Below are 21731 nucleotides of genomic sequence, written 5' to 3'. Positions count from 1 at the left end.
AAATACACAATTATCGGCAAATATTGTCAATATACTAGTACTAGTAGCCATACACATTAATGTTTTGAAGCAGGTAAACTATGGCACGATTTCTGTCTTTGCTTGTCATAGTATTCTATACTCGATATGTTGAAGTTATATATGACTTAAGATTTCAAGACGGCTACGTAAGTGAGCGAGTGATTTAGCGAGTGATTTAGCGCGCAGACGGGTATTATTATACTGGTATTACACAGCGGCAATGTGCAGCTTGGGTTCGAGACCCACCTTTTGAAAATTTCATTTTAGGGAAATGGGGCTAGGTGTACTTATGTATGGCGTATGGAGAAGTGGTGTACTTGCTTTACCATAGTGTGAAATGGAACAATCCATCTATGAGCATCACATTCATAGACAGTATTATATGCTGCTATCACTCTCATGGATAACAATATCTTGTGTTGGTGTGTTGTTCTGACTTAGATTAGCATATAACTATAAACTAATATTATTTATAAAACGTAAAATTCGGCGTATAACATGTATAATAACTTGTAGCAACCCGTATGTATTTTTACACCAAATTTCCTGTACTATTCTATTTGGTACAAACGGATAATTATCATGAATATTGGTCTATTCTATCAATTGATACCGAACTAAGTTCCAACATTGTCCACACGAAGTTCATTTCTCGTGACATGTATCCAAATTCAACCACGAGATATTATCTTGCCACCTAAAGTCGTATGCAGACTCCGAGTATTCAGTATCGAAGTTACGTAATGTTACTATGTCAACGGGATCACGCGCTAGAGTAATGAACCACGATCGAAATGATCACCACATAAAGTATATGGCACTCGAAGGCATACCAAAGTAGCGTGATCCGGTAACCAAGAGAATTACGTAACCACTTCGATGCTGAATTGTACGTAAAATATTGTATGTAACATATCTACGTTATTTAATCTATTGCCATTCTATTTCCAGTAATGTTTAAGTTCTAACGTATGTTTGATGACGAAAAATCGATAATATGTTACATATTATCTAGCAGAAATATATTATCGATTTTACGTCATCAAACATTCGTTAGAACTTAAACATTACTGGAAATAGAATGGCAATAGATTAAATAACGTAGATATGTTACATACAATATTTTACGTACAACAAAAAGTCTGCATACTGCTTTATATTAGGTAGATCACAGTGGCTGCTCAATTATTTTGCCACACTGTGCATGCAAGCATAACATTCAATTGAAAAGCGAGCGCATCAAAGTTGTTCCATTTTGGCACACATGCATGTCGAAAAATTAATGTCCTCATTATGTGCTATTTATCCCAGTTGTTTGAATTTTTAATATATGGTGTGTGAAATCTTTCTTTGACTACCATCGGGTATTTTTTAAATAAAGTTTGCTTCGTTTAAGAGCTACTACCTGTTTTTATGGATTGTTGAAGAGCCCTCGTAAATCAATAAATATAGACTTTTTGAAATTCGACAACGAATGGCACACTTGAGGAAAACGAGTTGAAATATAATATTATCAAAGTGAATTTAGAGGGAGTAATATTACAAACCACAATAGCTCTAAGCCATTGTGTGTGTCCAAGGCCGTCTTTTTATCTAGTGTTTAGACAATGTTTACTCAACCATTGCTATCAATGGATGTTGCCATTTTTTACGACTTCTAACTTTTGAAATGCCCAAAATGAATCAATAAAACCGTGTATAAGATATTTGCGGGGATATTTGGGCGCGATTACAAAACATTAGAAAATAAATGGGCACTTCTGGGTTGGGTATCTATACGCTGGCGAAGTTACGTAATAATCGGATTAAATACCATAGCAATAGGTGAAAACAATTTTTGAATATACCGCGCTTCACTGATACGTTCACGCGGTACCTCTGCATTGAAGCATATCATGCTGATCAATTGCACCTGTAAGATTAGTATCTTTGAATAGACCGGTATTGTATTCAATCTATGATTGCAGACATACACAGGTGATGAGTGTAATCTGCGTGTAGTGCAGCGCGATATGTTCAAAATTGTTTTCACCTATTGCTATGGTAATTAATCCGATTAATTACGTTACTTCGCCAGCAGATATACGCTAACGAAGTTACGTAATAATCGGATTAACTACCATATCAATAGGTGAAAACAATTTTTGAATATACCGCCCTGCACTGATAGTTCACGCGGTACCTCTGCATTGAACCATATCATTCTGGTCACTTGCACCTGTAAGATTAGTATCTTTGAAAAGACCAGTATTGTATTCAATCTATTATTGCAGACATACACAGGTGAGGAGTGCAACCTGCTTATGTAGTGCAGCGCGATATGTTCAAAATTGTTTTCACCTATTGCTATGGTAGTTAATCCGATTTATTACGTAACTTCGCCAGCGTATAGAGGCCCTGCATGAAATTATTGATTGGCTCCAAACAAAGAATTTGAACCGGTGTCCTTCACCGTAGTTATGGCGGAGTACAGTCCATTCAATCAAATCGTAGTGCAGGGTTATGTGTGAGACGAACTGTCACGGTAGATTGCAATCATGCTTTTGTTGAATGCATTTGAGTAGTCTGCCATATTTACGGGATGATACGTCACATGCAATGTATGATATATTTTCGATGGTAATATATTTTCACTTTCAAAGTTTGTAGTTTTCATAATTGCAATTTCTGAATATTATATAAAAAGCGAGAATAAGTCTATAAATGTAAGAGTATCGGATCATTTTGAATGTTAATAAATACGAAACGCCGGCGGTAGACACCAGCGATATCAGGGATTGCCGCGATTCTTGCAGCAGCTTTTATGAATAGAATACAATAGTGGATACAATAGCGGATACAATAGCGGAACAATAGAGCTCTCTTACGGGCAAATAAACCTCGTCGTGTTTTGCTAAATTTCACTTCTTCTTTTTCATGAACTAACCGTTATTTCATTAAGTAACCGTTATTTTTAAAACTTGGCAAAACCTCGACGCGAGGTTTTTAATGTTCATGTTAATCACACACAAAACGTTTTAAATAAGTTATATTTTGGCTTTTTGTTAAGGTAAAACGTTTTAATAACATTAAAATGTCGGGTTATATAAAGGTCATGAAAACGTTTTAAAACGTTTTGTATGAAAACACACTACAACAATATTTTTAAAATGTTTTCAAAATGTTATTGTAAACCATTTTTGCCAAATATTTTGTCAACACTTAAATAACATCATGTTCTTAAAATGTTTTTTTTTCAAAACGTTTTAATAACATTTATATGTCGGGTTACATAAAGGTCAAAACGTTATTGCAAATATTTTGGGCAAACGTTTTTCTCAAAATATTTTTTCAAACTCAAGATAACATTCTGTATAGGATGTTTTGTATCAAGTTTTCAAAAATGTTTTTGGAATGTTATTAAAACGTTTTCATACCCTTAATATAACCCGATATTTAAACGTTTTCTGTAAACATTTTGTGTGTGCTGGGCAGTAGATTATCAGAAAATGTTTTTCAATGTTATGAAAACATTTTATACCCTTAATATACCCTTTATATAACCCAACATTTAAACGTTTTCTGACCACCTTTTATAACCTTTTGCGAATGATGTCGAAAACGTTTTGTGTTTGCTGGGAAATGATTTCAAAACCTATTTTGTGGGGAAATTAAATTGCCAATTCTTCCAGGACAATGCGCACCGCAAATGAGTATGCTAGCTTTCAATAATCTATTCATCATTTTTTGAACGCAGGGTAAAAAAACTGGAAGCTGCATCAGAATTAGTATAAAAATGAAAAATAAAAGTCCTAAGGGGTCAAAATTATCTAAACCTTTTTCTAGACTTTTTGGCCATGTGTCAGGCATAAGCCTTCGACAATAACCTTTTTCATTGGGAATAAAAAATATAGAACGTGATCACGAGCCCGGGATCACGAGATTTATTAATTAGGCGTTTCATCATGCATGTATGTTTAATAATGAATGTTCACCTTCGGCATCTACTAGCACTGCATAGATTTATTCCATTAGTGAGATTAATCTTCAATATGTTAACCACGGCGAGCACATAATGCCATCATGGTAGGAATAAAACTTGCGTACAAGTTTGTCACATTGAAGGAAGGCCTATGCATTTGTGCTGGTGAGTAATGTAAGAGATTTACGTCTATTACTTTGTATCCTATAATCATATATAGTAAGAACGACATCACCTTACATAAATAATTGGGTTTTAGGACTAATGACCAGGGACAGGCGATTTGCGCGGAACATTCTTTCCGCGCAATTGCGCTTTTTTTTTTTTAGGGATACATGATTTGCACTGAAAAAAAAAAGTTCCGCGCAATTCCGCGCAATTTGCTATTTTTTTCCGCGCAAATCGCCTGTCCCTGCTAATGACCCCTCGACCTGTAACCGTTAAAAATATATTTTTATCTAAGAAAGGTTAATATAGAACAGAAGCTAAATATGTGACCGTACACCACGAATGAGTCGTTAAGTCGGCCCGGTCCATTTTTGTTTTATTTAGTGTATGATGTGACATGTCTAAACGAAATATAAAAGTATAAATTTCCATAATATTCACTCAGGAATATAAGGATGTGTTTGTCATGAGCTCTAAAATAAAATAAATAAACAATAAATATATTATTGTATTGCTTTGTTTGTTTTTCTTGATGCGCACTACACGATTTCTACAATATCAAAAAAAATACGTTGTACAACAAGCTTGATATCTTGAATTATTGCGAATATGGCCCAACTCTTCCAGACCCTTTTAATACCCTGACATAACTTGTGAACTTAATCATTAAATGAAACCAACTAAAGTTCCTCTTGTAGGATTAAATACTGGGAATATTATACTGTTGCGCTTTTACATCCATTCATAATACTTAGGCCTACTACCAACTACTTAGGCCTGACTTACCTAGTTGTTGACTAAACTAATCCACTCAATATTTGATTACTTACTTTCTTGGTTGGTTAGTTGGTCAGTCCTGTTTAGTTCGTTATTTAGTTAGAAGTAATATAATATAATAAAGAAATCGCAAGCAACTTTAAAAAAAAAAATCAGACGAGTATGGTAACCACCCCCTTAAAAAACCTTGGTAAGACGAAGGATAAGTCTATAATTTAGTTAAAACAGACAAACACACACACACAACACCATTACTTGATACTATGGAAATGTGATTGGCTAAATATATTTTATGATGTATGTTTCTCTTTTCTCTCTATTAGATTAAGCAGAATAATGAGTGAATCCTTTTGGTTTAGTTTTTGTTAGCCATCAATAAGTAATGTCACTGCAAGCAAGCCACTTTATGCAATACCTTCATTGCTTTTTAGCTCTCTTCGCGTAATTAATGATTAAATACATTTGTAAAGAGAAATATAATACACAAACGTACAATAACCACATATTTTAGTTGCGATGGATTCAAGTATATGGATAATGATCACGAAAAGAAGGAAACTAAATTATGCAGGAACTAATAAAATATTGAACATCGCATTTTCAATTAGACATAGTATTAAAAATTTGACGTATCATGATATTTGTATGTTATTTCCTTCATTTTTACAATGTTGGTGCCGAACGTCCATATCTATTACACTTCAAACATTTCATTCTAATGAATTATATATTATTGTAACATGGTGTTCTGTTTTATACCTCGCATTAAGACCCATCACCGAATTATTGGGCTATTTCAGTTGAAATCCATACACCCCTTATGGAAGAGGGAGTGTGAATTTCAAATGGGGTTACATGAATGGGCTACTCTTTTTAAATCTACACTCCATGTGAGGGAGATTAAGGTCATGTTTTCCTTAAGGAGGTGTATGGGTTTTAAGCCTGAATACCTTTTTGAAATAGCCGAGTGATGTACGAAATGAAATAATTTTTGTGTAAGACCTGGAGCATCCTATGTATAAAAGCATATATTAGTATTAACTGCACATCATATTTCGCGATACCCAAGCGTGCTACAATTTATGTGGTTTAGGAGGCAGAAAATTTAATTTTAATTCTATATAAGCCAAAATATCCTTTGAATTTAGTAAAAATGAAGACTGAAAAGATGGTGAAAATTATATGTTAAAATTACGTTAGTTCCGTCAAAGATGGCTGTTTCGATTTTATTGTTATCTAATATTTTATTTTCTGAAATAATGTTTGGGGTCTGATGTGGAAAATCCGGAACGTCTATACAAGAAAACTGGATAGGATCTACCCGATAGACCTACCACATACAGCGAATCCAAGTCAAAATTGATACATGTACTATTAATAGCCTGGGCGCGCCCATCGTACTTTTTGTATACAATGTGAAATACACAATTATCGGCAAATATTGTCAATATACTAGTACTAGTAGCCATACACATTAATGTTTTGAAGCAGGTAAACTATGGCACGATTTCTGTCTTTGCTTGTCATAGTATTCTATACTCGATATGTTGAAGTTATATATGACTTAAGATTTCAAGACGGCTACGTAAGTGAGCGAGTGATTTAGCGAGTGATTTAGCGCGCAGACGGGTATTATTATACTGGTATTACACAGCGGCAATGTGCAGCTTGGGTTCGAGACCCACCTTTTGAAAATTTCATTTTAGGGAAATGGGGCTAGGTGTACTTATGTATGGCGTATGGAGAAGTGGTGTACTTGCTTTACCATAGTGTGAAATGGAACAATCCATCTATGAGCATCACATTCATAGACAGTATTATATGCTGCTATCACTCTCATGGATAACAATATCTTGTGTTGGTGTGTTGTTCTGACTTAGATTAGCATATAACTATAAACTAATATTATTTATAAAACGTAAAATTCGGCGTATAACATGTATAATAACTTGTAGCAACCCGTATGTATTTTTACACCAAATTTCCTGTACTATTCTATTTGGTACAAACGGATAATTATCATGAATATTGGTCTATTCTATCAATTGATACCGAACTAAGTTCCAACATTGTCCACACGAAGTTCATTTCTCGTGACATGTATCCAAATTCAACCACGAGATATTATCTTGCCACCTAAAGTCGTATGCAGACTCCGAGTATTGTACGTAAAATATTGTATGTAACATATCTACGTTATTTAATCTATTGCCATTCTATTTCCAGTAATGTTTAAGTTCTAACGTATGTTTGATGACGAAAAATCGATAATATGTTACATATTATCTAGCAGAAATATATTATCGATTTTACGTCATCAAACATTCGTTAGAACTTAAACATTACTGGAAATAGAATGGCAATAGATTAAATAACGTAGATATGTTACATACAATATTTTACGTACAACAAAAAGTCTGCATACTGCTTTATATTAGGTAGATCACAGTGGCTGCTCAATTATTTTGCCACACTGTGCATGCAAGCATAACATTCAATTGAAAAGCGAGCGCATCAAAGTTGTTCCATTTTGGCACACATGCATGTCGAAAAATTAATGTCCTCATTATGTGCTATTTATCCCAGTTGTTTGAATTTTTAATATATGGTGTGTGAAATCTTTCTTTGACTACCATCGGGTATTTTTTAAATAAAGTTTGCTTCGTTTAAGAGCTACTACCTGTTTTTATGGATTGTTGAAGAGCCCTCCTTAATCAATAAATATAGACTTTTTGAAATTCGACAACGAATGGCACACTTGAGGAAAACGAGTTGAAATATAATATTATCAAAGTGAATTTAGAGGGAGTAATATTACAAACCACAATAGCTCTAAGCCATTGTGTGTGTCCAAGGCCACACCGTTTTTGTATACACGGTATATTGGAATGGCGGTTCCTTTTACCGTTTGCCCTCCCATGTTAATCCAGATAACAAAATGTTAATTTAAAGTCTCATTGCAAATGATTTTTTATATTTACTTTCGGATTTGGCTTTGAGCAATGGTGACACATACCGTGTTTACAGAAAAATTCTATTCCAGACACCGTGAAAATGTCAAACTTTGCATTTTTTGTATTATATTAAAGTAATTAACTGCAGTTTCTTTATTCAACATCATAAAAGGTTCATACTTGACAAATCTATGATGAATGAAAAGACTTTCATTAAATATTGAAAAAACCCAAAATTACTCATGCCTAATTTACATAATAATATCATGAATACATAATTAGCTGTAATTAGCTAATTTGCATAATTAATTACTTTTTGTGAATTTTTTGTTATCAATTGAAAGAACTTTGTATACATATGACTGTGTGCAAAAAACCACACCCTGATACCATGTACGGTTTTCTATTGGCATCAATTTTGCATATTAATTAGCTGAATATTTGGTTAATTCATTATAATTATTTAATGATAGGTTTTTAACTTTTGTTTTCTTTGACGAAGTCAGAAAAGATAGGCATTTATCCTGTGGCACTTAAATTTAAGCAAGCGTCCGAATAAACCTTCAAAATCTCGAAATGTGCCAATTTTGGGATTATAGCCATTTGTGGCAGATTTCCATTCCATTTATGATCCTAAAATGAACACTACATCACAATGCATTGACCGATTTCAATTTTTTGATTTTTGATGCTTTAATGAAGCTTATTCATGTAGAAACATTAAATAACGTGTCTTTGCTGCGCTTATTTTTGAGGTGATATGCCTACTTATATACCACTCCTGTCACTGACGAGTTACGGTATTGAATCATGGCGACAAATAAACCGGAGAAAACAGACAATCAGGAATGAAATGAGTACTAACCTCTTGAGAGACAATAATGATCCATCCAGCTCTTGCCTCGATTTCCCCTAAAACATGACAAAAGATATATATACTTCTGGAAGTTTTTAGATGTAAAATATTGCTTGCACTTGCCCTACTCTCTTCATCTTCCCTTTCACTTTGCACGTAATCGCGATGAGCTGAAATTGTTATAAAAAATAGTCGGTTAATTCATTTTTGAACATGTTGAAAACGTGGAAGAAAATTACTTTTCCTCATCTTTGGAAGAAAGCTACCATATTTGACACAACTTCAACATTTATTTTCACAGCGATATTCTTTGTCGTCTCTCACGCACACGTCTGCTTACTCAAGAAAAGACAAGACCGTAATGGGGTATTGCGTTGGTCTCTAACTTCAATAGAACGTTGCTTCTGTCAGATGGTTGTCGCACCTGTTTGGATGAGTACCAGCAGTGCCCATAGTACCAACCAGTGTAATACAACAACGATACCCACAGAAGACCTATGGTTCACCGACTCTCCAGAACATGCAGAAAGTCTTATCGCCAGGGAGAATTGGACGCCAGAGACTTTGGATGGACTCCTCCAAAGAAAGGAGTTTTGCGGTATTGATTTCAAAATGATATCGACTTACAGTTTTAAACGCTTCAAATATAATTCATAAACAACGTAAACAGTTCCAATCCAATGACAATGTAACAATGCAAGCGGGTGTCATTTATGACGCAATGTTAAGGGATCTGGAATGAGCGTTTTGAGCGTTTCGACAGTATTTTTTGTGGGACATGAGAGCACATTAGATATATCGAATTGCATTCCGAATACGAAGAATGTCTTTCTGATATCAAATAATTTTCATTTTTTGAAATTCACGTTATAATACAAATTTTATGACAAATTATTAAAATTTGATATTTTTCACATTTTTGATATATAACAGTCCTCGAAGTAAATTTTATAAATCTAATGACATATTTTTAAAGTGTATGTAGCTGGGAGGAAGAGCCGACGATCAAATGAAAATTTTGACCTTTCATATTGAAGAATTTTCAATTCATCGTCGGCTTGTCATCCCACCTACATACACCTTAAGTATAATAAATCATCTGATTTATAAAGTTTACTTCGAATACTGTTAAATATCAAAAATATCAATTTTTAATCATTTGCCATAAAATGTGTATTACATTGCGAATTTCAAAAAATCAGAATTATTTGATATCATCAGGACATTCTTCGTATTCAGAATGCAATTCGATTATATGTCTGATGGGCTCTAATGTTCCACAATAAATACTGTCCAAACGTTCATACCCCACCCCTTAAGTCGTTCAATTCATGATCGTAAGTTCAAACCCATAGTAACTCTTTCATAGGGTTTAGATATGCCACAGTTATGATTGGTTTGGACTTAATACGATGTGTTTTAGGACTTCCAATACGTCAAAAGTCATCTAATATCATAATCATTGTATATAGGTATGAAGTTTAAACTTCCAGTAATTATTCTATCTTGCTTTTCAGAATTTAACGAATGTTCATCGGCGCCATGTCAAAACGGAGGTACATGCTATGATAGACTTCGGGAATATATTTGCCGGTGTCCAAGGGCTATAAGTGGTCACACCTGCGAAATAGGTATTTATTCGGATATATGTCGGGTGTTACATTTTTTTGCAAATAGTAATAGCTGCATGTGGTGCCTCGTTGGAGTTTGTTTCAAAAGAGCGGGCAATTGGTACAATATACATTAACTTAAAGGCCAGCCACTGTCCGTTTAATCTGCGCACCTTACAACAGGATGACCTATAAGACCTACAGCCTGTCTAAAAAAAAATTGTGCAAGTGAAAAGTGCCCTCTTTGGCAATTAGAAAATACCGTTGTGACATAATGCTTACATCAACGTCAAGGGCACAGTCGTAGCTCTCAAATACCGTTTGTTCTGTTCGTCGAGATATGTTAACAACGAAAGCGTAAAATCACAATTGTGCCACTTTTACTAGGGAATAGGGCTGGTACACGTAAATCAATGATAGCTGATATTGATGCGTCTAATGCACTTCGCATTAGACGCATCAACACCAACGCGCGTGCATTATTTTGTCTAATTTCATGAACTTGTCAAAGTTCATTAACCTATAGGTGTGCAATATTTGTTTGTCTTTTAACATGTCTTGAATGACAAATGAGAACAGTATACCATGGTAAAATCATTGACATGCAGATGTATTTAATTTTACAGCAGAATGTGAAATATTTATTTATCGTTTAATTTGTCGTAAGTGGAAAAAGAGAACCATTATACCTTTATCATGATAAAACGTTAAAACAATTATGTATTGTTGTGTAATTGATGTATTCTTTTGATTTTACGATGGAACTCTTGATAAACTTGATGCTATCATTGATTTACATGTACAGCCCTCTTCCCTAGTAAAAGTGGCACAATTGTGATGTTACCCTTTTGTTGTTAAGTAAGCATATCTCAAGATTAAAACAAGCAAATTGAACAGACTAAACGGCATTTGAGACCTAAGTCTATGCCCTTGACGTTGATGTATGCATTATGTCACAACGTAATTTTTTAATTGTCACAGAGGGCGCTTTTTACTTGCACAATTTTTTTGAGACAGGCTGTATATACAGAAGTCGTGTTTATAACAAGTATACTTTACAAGTGACTAACTTTGGAATTTAGTTTGGAGTCGTGTTTATATGTATTTTTAAAGACTGACACAGCTTATGTTCATAAGATATTTACATGATTCTTTAAAGTAATATAAGAGAACACGAGACCTATACCCATTTCATCTGATGTAATTTATTCATTTGCTCCTAACCTTGTTTTCAGATCTTGAGGAACCTATATTTACTATATGTCCTAATGACACATCAAGATCAGCTATTGCAGGTCAAGCTACGGTGACCGTCGAATGGAACATAACTGCTGTTGATAATTCTGGATATACTGAGGTCACGTGTAATGCCCAGTCAGGGTCCGGATTCGTTATCGGAGTCACTGTTGTTGAGTGCCAGGCACATGATTATCACAATAATGAAGCAAACTGCACCTTTGAAATTGACATAGTTGGTAAGAAAATACTTCATAACAAAGTAAAAGAATAGTGGAACATGTATGGATCGGCTAAAGGATTGTGGTCGAGGCAATCTAAACGTGCCCAATATCTTTTGCAATAGTAACAGCTATTTGCCTTCTCATAAAGCAAAATAAGCAAAGACCATATACCATAATGTTTTGGGTGGGGTAGAATCGCACTAAAAATATCATCAAATTTCACGATCTTAAGCATTATTAGGATTCGGAAATGCTTATAATAACGAAATATTTTATAAATATGTATCACAAATTTGTCTGGGCGGAAAAACACCTTGGATTTGGAAGTAACACAATTGTGATTTTACCCTTTCGTTGTTAAGTAAACATATCGAGATTAAAACAAGCAAATTGAACAGAACAAACTGCATTTGAGAGCTAAGACTGCGCCCTTGACGTTGATGTAAGCATGATGTCACAACGGTATTGTCTAATTGCCATAGTGGGCGCGTTTCACTTGCACAATTTTGTTTTGAGACAGGCTGTATATTTCTTAATGTTTGCAAATTCAGTACCCACAACTTAGACGTGTTTCTGGTGGGCAGAGGGAGGGGGAGCAAGCAATTTTGGGCAGGCCAGGGGGTCACATCTCCGAAGACGAGATTAATTATCCCTTTCTTATTATATCCGTTAAAGGTTGCTATAACTACCTAGGAATGGCAGACAATTCCATTCCAGATTCCAGCATCACAGCCTCGTCGGATACCACAACCCGACTCGCAATACACGGTAGACTAAACGACCCGTCACATTGGGATTCAAAGGATCTATCACCATGGATACAAGTTGATTTAGGCTATCAAACGTACGTGACAGGTGTGATAACACAAGGTGATGGAGGTGTGGGTGGTACGTCGGTGGATTGGATTACGAAAATCCGTGTTTCTACCTTTCTCATGAACCAATGGGACAAGGAGATTTTTGTAAAAGAAGCTGGGATTGAAAAGGTGAGTGCCAAATTGTTAAGAAATTAGCATTAGCAAGAAAACAAATTCGATAAAGTGCCTGGTCATTAAGTTGTTGCCCCTCCTTTTTTACAGATCAGATATTGCTGTTTCTGTACTCCCAATTAATATGTATAGGAAGAAGTGTTGGCCAGGCCACCTCTGGCCATGGATGTCGCCAACATATGTTTTTGTGCAGCAACTATTGCCAACAATTACTAAAGGTTTATACTAAGGGGAATGTCAATATCTTTGGAAGGGGGTCATGAATATGTTGGTGACCGATATTTTACGACCCCACACCCTATCTCGTGTTGAACATATTTATGAAACCACCACTCCGCCTACACAGACTCAAGACAAATTAAAGGCGCGGAGCGCACAAACAGCTTGATTGTAATGTAAAGAAAGTGCACGCAGCGGGTGAAAATTGTAAAGCCCGGATGCGTTGTTTCCTCTTTAAATTAATTTGGTTTCAATTTTAAATCCAGACTTTTGACGCCAACATCAACCGATTTTCAACAACAGTAAATCTTTTTCCTGAAGCCGTTTACGCACAGATAGTTCGAATATATCCCGTGCAGAAATATGGATCCTGGTGGCAGATGCGGTTTGAATTGTTAGGATGCAAATTGTAAGAGGAATATGGTAGAGAATGAGCAATACCTAAATTAAGGAACTTACTGTGCCTTAGGCATGTTAGGCCTACCGGAAGTTGTTCCGTTATGCTAATGCGAAAATGGAGCACATGAGCGTATCGTAAGAGTGAATATGTGCTGGGTTGGGGTGGGGGTGTGTTGGGTGGGGGTGGGGTGCATGTGCAGTACATTACTTCCGAGGACTCTCATCATACCGACACAACGAGGTCCTCGTGCTTAACGAAGACCTAAAAACACGTCTTCGCTACGTAAACATCGTTTAACGGTGAAAATTGAGGTCTTATACCCTGCTACCCCCTCTGTAGCTTACATCATCACAGCGTTAAGTGTTTAAACACTTGTTCGGTATTACCAACTTTTTGAGCACATGGCAACACACCGACACACCGAAGACATTTGGACTGGGTGGGAAAGATGATGGTAATGGTATGGGGAGAGGCTTTTAATACAATCGCGCTCGCGTTTTATTTGTTCTTACTCAAAGATAAGATCGACTTGATCTCACATTGTTTGACATTTAAAAAAAAGAATGCAGGAGAAGCTAAGATGCCTTATACGGCCGGAATTGAACATCAGCTTTACATTTAGAACAAAATTATACAAATGGATACAAACTGAAAGATATAAACGTCTATACAAAATAAAAAGCAGGTGATACATTACCGTTTGTAAGTACAAAATAAGCATGCACAAGCAATAAAATATAATTTTTCTCAGATTCATAGAATTAAACATATACCCTATTCTATTACCCCCTTATCTTTGGAACAGTTTTGATAATTTATCACTTCTCTATCAACAAAACACCTTTTTCCTAATTATGACTACCTTTAACACATCATAAAATGGTTTAAAATGTTGGAAACCTGCATATTTTGACCATCTTTAGGCCAAATTTTGCCCTAAAATAGCTCAAAAATGTCCATAAACTTTTTAAATATGGTCCAAAGTAACTCGGATTTCTTTTTATTACATGTAGAAACACGGCAGTGTGTTTAAAACTGCATAAAAATGCCACGTTGATGTACTCAGACACTACAAAATTGTAAATGAAAAAAACAAATTGATCATATTTGGCTATGAGCTCATTAATTATTCATGAGCTAATTGCATAAAATTTACATAATCAAATATTAAACTAAAAGCCTAAAGTCCAAGCTTGCCAATGGTATGCCACTTATTGGTTTTTACCCAACCAATAACACTGCAACGCAGTAGTTTATATGATACCTCCACACCACTCAAATATACCACTTTTGTGGGGGTAATAGAATAGGGTTAAGATTTTATTTTCATTTGACTCAAAGGAAAATCAAATTTGAGTTGTATCTTACAGGTCTTGAACGATTGAAAAGCTTTTTCTTTTACATATCTTAGTAATAAATTCCAGTGACTAGGACCAGTGTTTCTGATATTTTTGAAGGAAAAGCTGGTTCTTGGTGTATATTTTAATTAAAAAGAGTATAGTTATTTGTATTTCTTGTTTGGTACAGAGCACATTGTCTGGCAAAGAATGAATCAAATGAATACTTAGGAATGGCAGACAATTCCATTCCAGATTCCAGCATCACAGCCTCGTCGGATGTTACAAACCGACTCGCAACACACGGTAGACTAAACGGACCGTCTCACTGGGCATCAGGTGACATACCACCCTGGATACAAGCCGATTTAGGCTATCAAACGTACGTGACAGGTGTGGTAACACAAGGTGATGGAGGTGTGGGTGGTTCGTCGGTGGATTGGATTACAAAAATCCGCGTTTCTACATTTCTTATGAACCAATGGGATCAGGAGATTTTTGTAAAAGAGGCGGGGATTGTTAAGGTGAGTGCCACATTTTCATCTTCAAATTCGAAAAAAAAGAAAACTAACCCCTGAAAACTAACATCAACAAGAATAACAAATTTAAGGATCTTACACTTGCAACGTCTTCTTTTTTCAATAACATGAATAATGTCATGTAAATAATTTTGCCGTATTGATCTGAGCGTTTATTGTACCATGGATAGTCTTCAAAGGCCTCGGAACTGGATGTTCTAGGTGTATCGCACAACTAATTTGAATTTTCAATAAAAGTTATTGTTTAAGAAGGATGAGACGAATATTTTGAATTCTATGTTACTTTAATTCTCAATGCCGTATCCCCATCTAAATCTAAATCTATGTTATTGTCTCTCCTTCCTTCAAACAGATTAAAATATTGCTGTTTTTATACTGCCAACTATTTGTTTTTAATTTTGCATTCAGACTTTTGACGCCAACAGCGACCGATATTCTGCAAAGGAAAATCGTTTTCCTGAAGCCGTTTACGCACAGATTGTTCGAATATACCCCGTAGAGAAACATGGATCCGGGTGGCAGATGCGGTTTGAATTGTTAGGATGTAAATTATTGTAAGAGGAATGGTAGAGAATGAGCAAGAACTTAATTTAGGATTTATAGTGCTAGTCTCGCGGCCAGACTGTATGTGGCTATCACGAACATACAGTCTGGGAAACTGAAGGATCTACTTGATTGTGATTGGACATTCGATTCTGAGTGTCAAGTCACGCAATTGATATAACATCGTTCAACATTAAATTCTTTCAAATTGGACTTTATTTTATCCACTATATATTTCAAACTTCAAATAATTTTACTTTGTGTAGCAAATATGATTTTGAATTTCCAATTCATTATCCAAATAAATACAATGTTTTAGGACAGACTTGTTGCAGTCTAAAAAGTTTTTTTTATTGAATTATCAGTATTGTAACATGGTAGACTTGGAACAAATCTTAATTAATTTTAAAAAAAAAAAAAAAAACATAGATAGCATTAAAATGAGCAGAAATTTGCATAATTTTGGCTAAATTTGGATTGGTAATGATTAGTAATATTAAATCCTACAATTGTATCACAGATGGCAGATATCAAAAATTGTTTAAATGATTTTAATTAGCATTTTTATAGAGAAAAACTGGCATCATTTTCAGTGATGTGCGCCCTTATAATAATTTGATCATGCGATATCTGGCGATTTGCACGATGGTCGAATTCAGCACCTTTGAAGAGCTAGCGTTTGAACTTGAAAATCACTGTACTGTGAAAGCCGAATAGATTTCATGATGGAATTTGAATGTCTGTGATACTAGTGATGTGAGTAATTATGATTGTGTGCGTGTGGGGGGGACATAGACCTGTATGTTCCGTAAGCTTATAGATTTCATGCACGTGAAAATGCAATGCTGTTGATAATGCACTTGTCAATAGAAACCCTGACCCTGTGATACTAGTGATGTGAGTAATTATGATTGTGTGTGTGTGCTGGGGGGTACATAGGCCTGTATATTCAGTATTTAAGCTTATAGATTTCATGCACGTTAAAATGCAAGGCTGTTGACAATGCACTTGTCAATTGAAACCCTGACCCTGTGATACTAGTGATGTGAGTAATTATGATTGTGGGGGGGGTGCATAGGCCCGTATGTTCAGTAGTTAAGCTTATAGATTTCATGCACGTGAAAATGAAGACTGTTGACAATGCACTTGTCAATTGAAACCCTGAGTCCCTGACCCACTCCAACCCCTGCCTGCAGTGCAGATCAGTAGCCGGAACAAATAGCCGGGCAGTTTATTATAACAGACGGGCATTGACACAAAATTTGTCACTGTAGGGCCGGCCATGTGTTGTTTCCCGTCGGTCCGGGACTTGGCGGGGAGTTTTAACATTTTTGAAATTTAGCCCTGGGATAAGTCCCAGCCACCCATCCCCTGGTACCCTGGCCATAAGGGGGGGGTGGGCTGAAATTCACAGCTGCATATAGCCATATCTTTGATAACATGGACAAGTATAGTGATGATGTACATTATACAAATGATGAGATATCCTCTAAATAGGCACAATTTCACGGCTTTACCAGACGCGTAATGTTGCGAGTAAATTAAACGCCATTTTGTGCGTAGGAAAAAAAAAAAAAAAAACTGCGATAATTTAAAATGACTGCAATTTGCAATGAAAAGCAAACCACCAAAAATGTCTCATTTGTAGATGTACACACATTGGTATGCATATAGCCTCTGGCATTGGCCAATTTGTCCTTGTACTATAAAAAGACCATGCACATTCTTCATATGAATCACTGGCCTATATTCACATAGCCATACATGTACCTGTGCAGATGTACACACACCCACACAAACAACTGTATTTTATCCAAGGTAATTGCAGACCCTCCTACATACGGTACCCTATAACCCCTAAACATGGGCCATAACACTAACCGTAATTCTAATCCTAACCCTAATCCTAACCCTAATCCTAATCCTAACCCTAACCTAACCCTAATCCCAACCTTAACCCTAACATACCCTTAACAGGCAAACCCTAATCCTATATCAACTTCCTAACCTTAGTCCAAATCCTAATCATATAGCCTTGGAAGGGGGTGCTCCTTTGGAATGGATAATAAATTGACATTCAAAATCATACTTGTTACACAAAGTGAATTTAATTTCAAGTTTAAAATTAATCTGGACTTAGTAAAGTCCAAAATGAAAATCATCTCTGTTGTAATATGTAATCTGACAAGCAAAATGGATAGCAATTATCCATGCTGGTCAGCACTGGGATGGATAAGAGCTATCCATTATTTTCCCATTTCACTTGTATGCATGGATAACTGCTATCCAAGCCTTGGGCCAAACACATGTAAACTGAGAGGCAAAATGGATAGCAATTATCCATGCTGGTCACTCAGCACTATGGATAAGAGCTATCCAATGTCCATTTCACTAGGGCTATCCATGCATGCATTGGTCAAACATGGATAACTGCTATCCAAGCCTTGAGCTATACACCTTAGAACATTAAATTCTTTCAAATTGGACTTTATTTTATCCACTATATATTTCAAACTTCAAATAATTTTACTTTTGTGTAGCAAATATGATTTTGAATTTCCAATTCATTATCCAAATAAATACAATGTTTTAGGACAGACTTGTTGCAGTCTAAAAAGTTTTTTTTATTGAATTATCAGTATTGTAACATGGTAGACTTGGAACAAATCTTAATTAATTTTATTCTAAGAAAAAACATAGATAGCATTAAAATGAGCAGAAATTTGCATAATTTTGGCTAAATTTGGATTGGTAATGATTAGTAATATTAAATCCTACAATTGTATCACAGATGGCAGATATCAAAAATTGTTTAAATGATTTTAATTAGCATTTATATATAGAAAAACTGGCATCATTTTCAGTGATGTGCGCCCTTATAATAATTTGATCATGCGATATCTGGCGATTTGCACGATGGTCGAATTCAGCACCTTTGAAGAGCTAGCGTTTGAACTTGAAAATCACTGTACTGTGAAAGCCGAATAGATTTCATGATGGAATTTGAATGTCTGTGATACTAGTGATGTGAGTAATTATGATTGTGTGCGTGTGGGGGGACAAGACCTGTATGTTCCGTAAGCTTATAGATTTCATGCACGTGAAAATGCAATGCTGTTGATAATGCACTTGTCAATAGAAACCCTGACCCTGTGATACTAGTGATGTGAGTAATTATGATTGTGTGTGTGTGGGGGGGGTACATAGGCCTGTATATTCAGTATTTAAGCTTATAGATTTCATGCACGTTAAAATGCAAGGCTGTTGACAATGCACTTGTCAATTGAAACCCTGACCCTGTGATACTAGTGATGTGAGTAATTATGATTGTGGGGGGGTGCATAGGCCCGTATGTTCAGTAGTTGCTTATAGATTTCATGCACGTGAAAATGAAGACTGTTGACAATGCACTTGTCAATTGAAACCCTGAGTCCCTGACCCACTCCAACCCCTGCCTGCAGTGCAGATCAGTACCCGGAACAAATAGCCGGGCAGTTTATTATAACAGACGGGCATTGACACAAAATTTGTCACTGTAGGGCAGGCTATGTGTTGTTTCCCGTCGGTCCGGGACTTGGCGGGGAGTTTTAACATTTTTGAAATTTAGCCCTGGGATAAGTCCCAGCCACCCATCCCCCTGGTACCCTGGCCATAAGGGGGGGGGGCTGGAAATTCACAGCTGCATATAGCCATATCTTTGATAACATGGACAAGTATAGTGATGATGTACATTATACAAATGATGAGATATCCTCTAAATAGGCACAATTTCACGGCTTTACCAGACGCGTAATGTTGCGAGTAAATTAAACGCCATTTTGTGCGTAGGAAGTTGCAATTAAAAAAACTGCGATAATTTAAAATGACTGCAATTTGCAATGAAAAGCAAACCACCAAAAATTTCTCATTTGTAGATGTACACACATTGGTATGCATATAGCCTCTGGCATTGGCCAATTTGTCCTTGTACTATAAAAAGACCATGCACATTCTTCATATGAATCACTGGCCTATATTCACATAGCCATACATGTACCTGTGCAGATGTACACACACCCACACAAACAACTGTATTTTATCCAAGGTAATTGCAGACCCTCCAACATACGGTACCCTATAACCCTAAACATGGGCCATAACACTAACCGTAATTCTAATCCTAACCCTAATCCTAACCCTAATCCTAATCCTAACCCTAACCTAACCCTAATCCCAACCTTAACCCTAACATACCCTTAACAGGCAAACCCTAATCCTATATCAACTTCCTAACCTTAGTCCAAATCCTAATCATATAGCCTTGGAAGGGGGGTGCTCCTTTGGAATGGATAATAAATTGACATTCAAAATCATACTTGTTACACAAAGTGAATTTAATTTCAAGTTTAAAATTAATCTGGACTTAGTAAAGTCCAAAATGAAAATCATCTCTGTTGTAATATGTAATCTGACAAGCAAAATGGATAGCAATTATCCATGCTGGTCAGCACTGGGATGGATAAGAGCTATCCATTATTTTCCCATTTCACTTGTATGCATGGATAACTGCTATCCAAGCCTTGGGCCAAACACATGTAAACTGAGAGGCAAAATGGATAGCAATTATCCATGCTGGTCACTCAGCACTATGGATAAGAGCTATCCAATGTCCATTTCACTAGGGCTATCCATGCATGCATTGGTCAAACATGGATAACTGCTATCCAAGCCTTGAGCTATACACCTTAGAACATTAAATTCTTTCAAATTGGACTTTATTTTATCCACTATATATTTCAAACTTCAAATAATTTTACTTTGTGTAGCAAATATGATTTTGAATTTCCAATTCATTATCCAAATAAATACAATGTTTTAGGACAGACTTGTTGCAGTCTAAAAAGTTTTTTTATTGAATTATCAGTATTGTAACATGGTAGACTTGGAACAAATCTTAATTAATTTTTATTCTAAGATAAAAACATAGATAGCATTAAAATGAGTAGAAAATTGCATAATTTTGGCTAAATTTGGATTGGTAATGATTAGTAATATTAAATCCTACAATTGTATCACAGATGGCAGATATCAAAATTGTTTAAATGATTTTAATTAGCATTTTTATAGAGAAAACTGGCATCATTTTCAGTGATGTGCGCCCTTATAATAATTTGATCATGCGATATCTGGCGATTTGCACGATGGTCGAATTCAGCACCTTTGAAGAGCTAGCGTTTGAACTTGAAAATCACTGTACTGTGAAAGCCGAATAGATTTCATGATGGAATTTGAATGTCTGTGATACTAGTGATGTGAGTAATTATGATTGTGTGCGTGTGGGGGGGGACATAGACCTGTATGTTCCGTAAGCTTATAGATTTCATGCACGTGAAAATGCAATGCTGTTGATAATGCACTTGTCAATAGAAACCCTGACCCTGTGATACTAGTGATGTGAGTAATTATGATTGTGTGGGTGCTGGGGGGTACATAGGCCTGTATATTCAGTATTTAAGCTTATAGATTTCATGCACGTTAAAATGCAAGGCTGTTGACAATGCACTTGTCAATTGAAACCCTGACCCTGTGATACTAGTGATGTGAGTAATTATGATTGTGGGGGGGGTATAGGCCCGTATGTTCAGTAGTTGCTTATAGATTTCATGCACGTGAAAATGAAGACTGTTGACAATGCACTTGTCAATTGAAACCCTGAGTCCCTGACCCACTCCAACCCCTGCCTGCAGTGCAGATCAGTACCCGGAACAAATAGCCGGGCAGTTTATTATAACAGACGGGCATTGACACAAAATTTGTCACTGTAAGGCGGGGAGTTTTAACATTTTTGAAATTTAGCCCTGGTATAAGTCCCAGCCACCCATCCCCCTGGTACCCTGGCCATAAGGGGGGTGGGCTGG

General features: G+C 35.9%; 1 protein-coding gene across 1 annotated transcript; it reads left to right on the top strand.

The window, feature by feature from the left end:
* The first annotated feature begins 4045 nt into the window (after positions 1–4045).
* Positions 4046–13012, top strand: LOC140138283 (uncharacterized). The gene is made up of 6 exons (XM_072160195.1): positions 4046–4147; positions 9039–9335; positions 10255–10368; positions 11583–11822; positions 12483–12793; positions 12929–13012. Exons 1-6 carry the CDS (start codon positions 4084–4086, stop codon positions 13010–13012), a joined length of 1110 nt encoding a protein of 369 aa, XP_072016296.1. The 5' UTR covers positions 4046–4083.
* Positions 13013–21731: the final 8719 nt, after the last annotated feature.

The sequence above is a fragment of the Amphiura filiformis genome, chromosome 17, assembly GCF_039555335.1.
Source record: "Amphiura filiformis chromosome 17, Afil_fr2py, whole genome shotgun sequence".
NCBI lineage: Eukaryota > Metazoa > Echinodermata > Ophiuroidea > Amphilepidida > Amphiuridae > Amphiura > Amphiura filiformis.
The sequence above is the reverse complement of the archived record's forward strand: the minus strand, read 5'-3'. Positions and strand labels throughout refer to the sequence as shown.

Excerpts from the sequence above, each read along its gene's own strand:
- LOC140138283 (XM_072160195.1), top strand. The coding sequence starts at position 4,084 with ATGGTAGGAATAAAACTTGCGTACAAGTTTGTCACATTGAAGGAAGGC. Across the intron at positions 9,336-10,254 it reads CCAAAGAAAGGAGTTTTGCG|AATTTAACGAATGTTCATCG; the intron begins GTATTGATTTCA and ends CTTGCTTTTCAG. Across the intron at positions 11,823-12,482 it reads CTTTGAAATTGACATAGTTG|GTTGCTATAACTACCTAGGA; the intron begins GTAAGAAAATAC and ends TATCCGTTAAAG.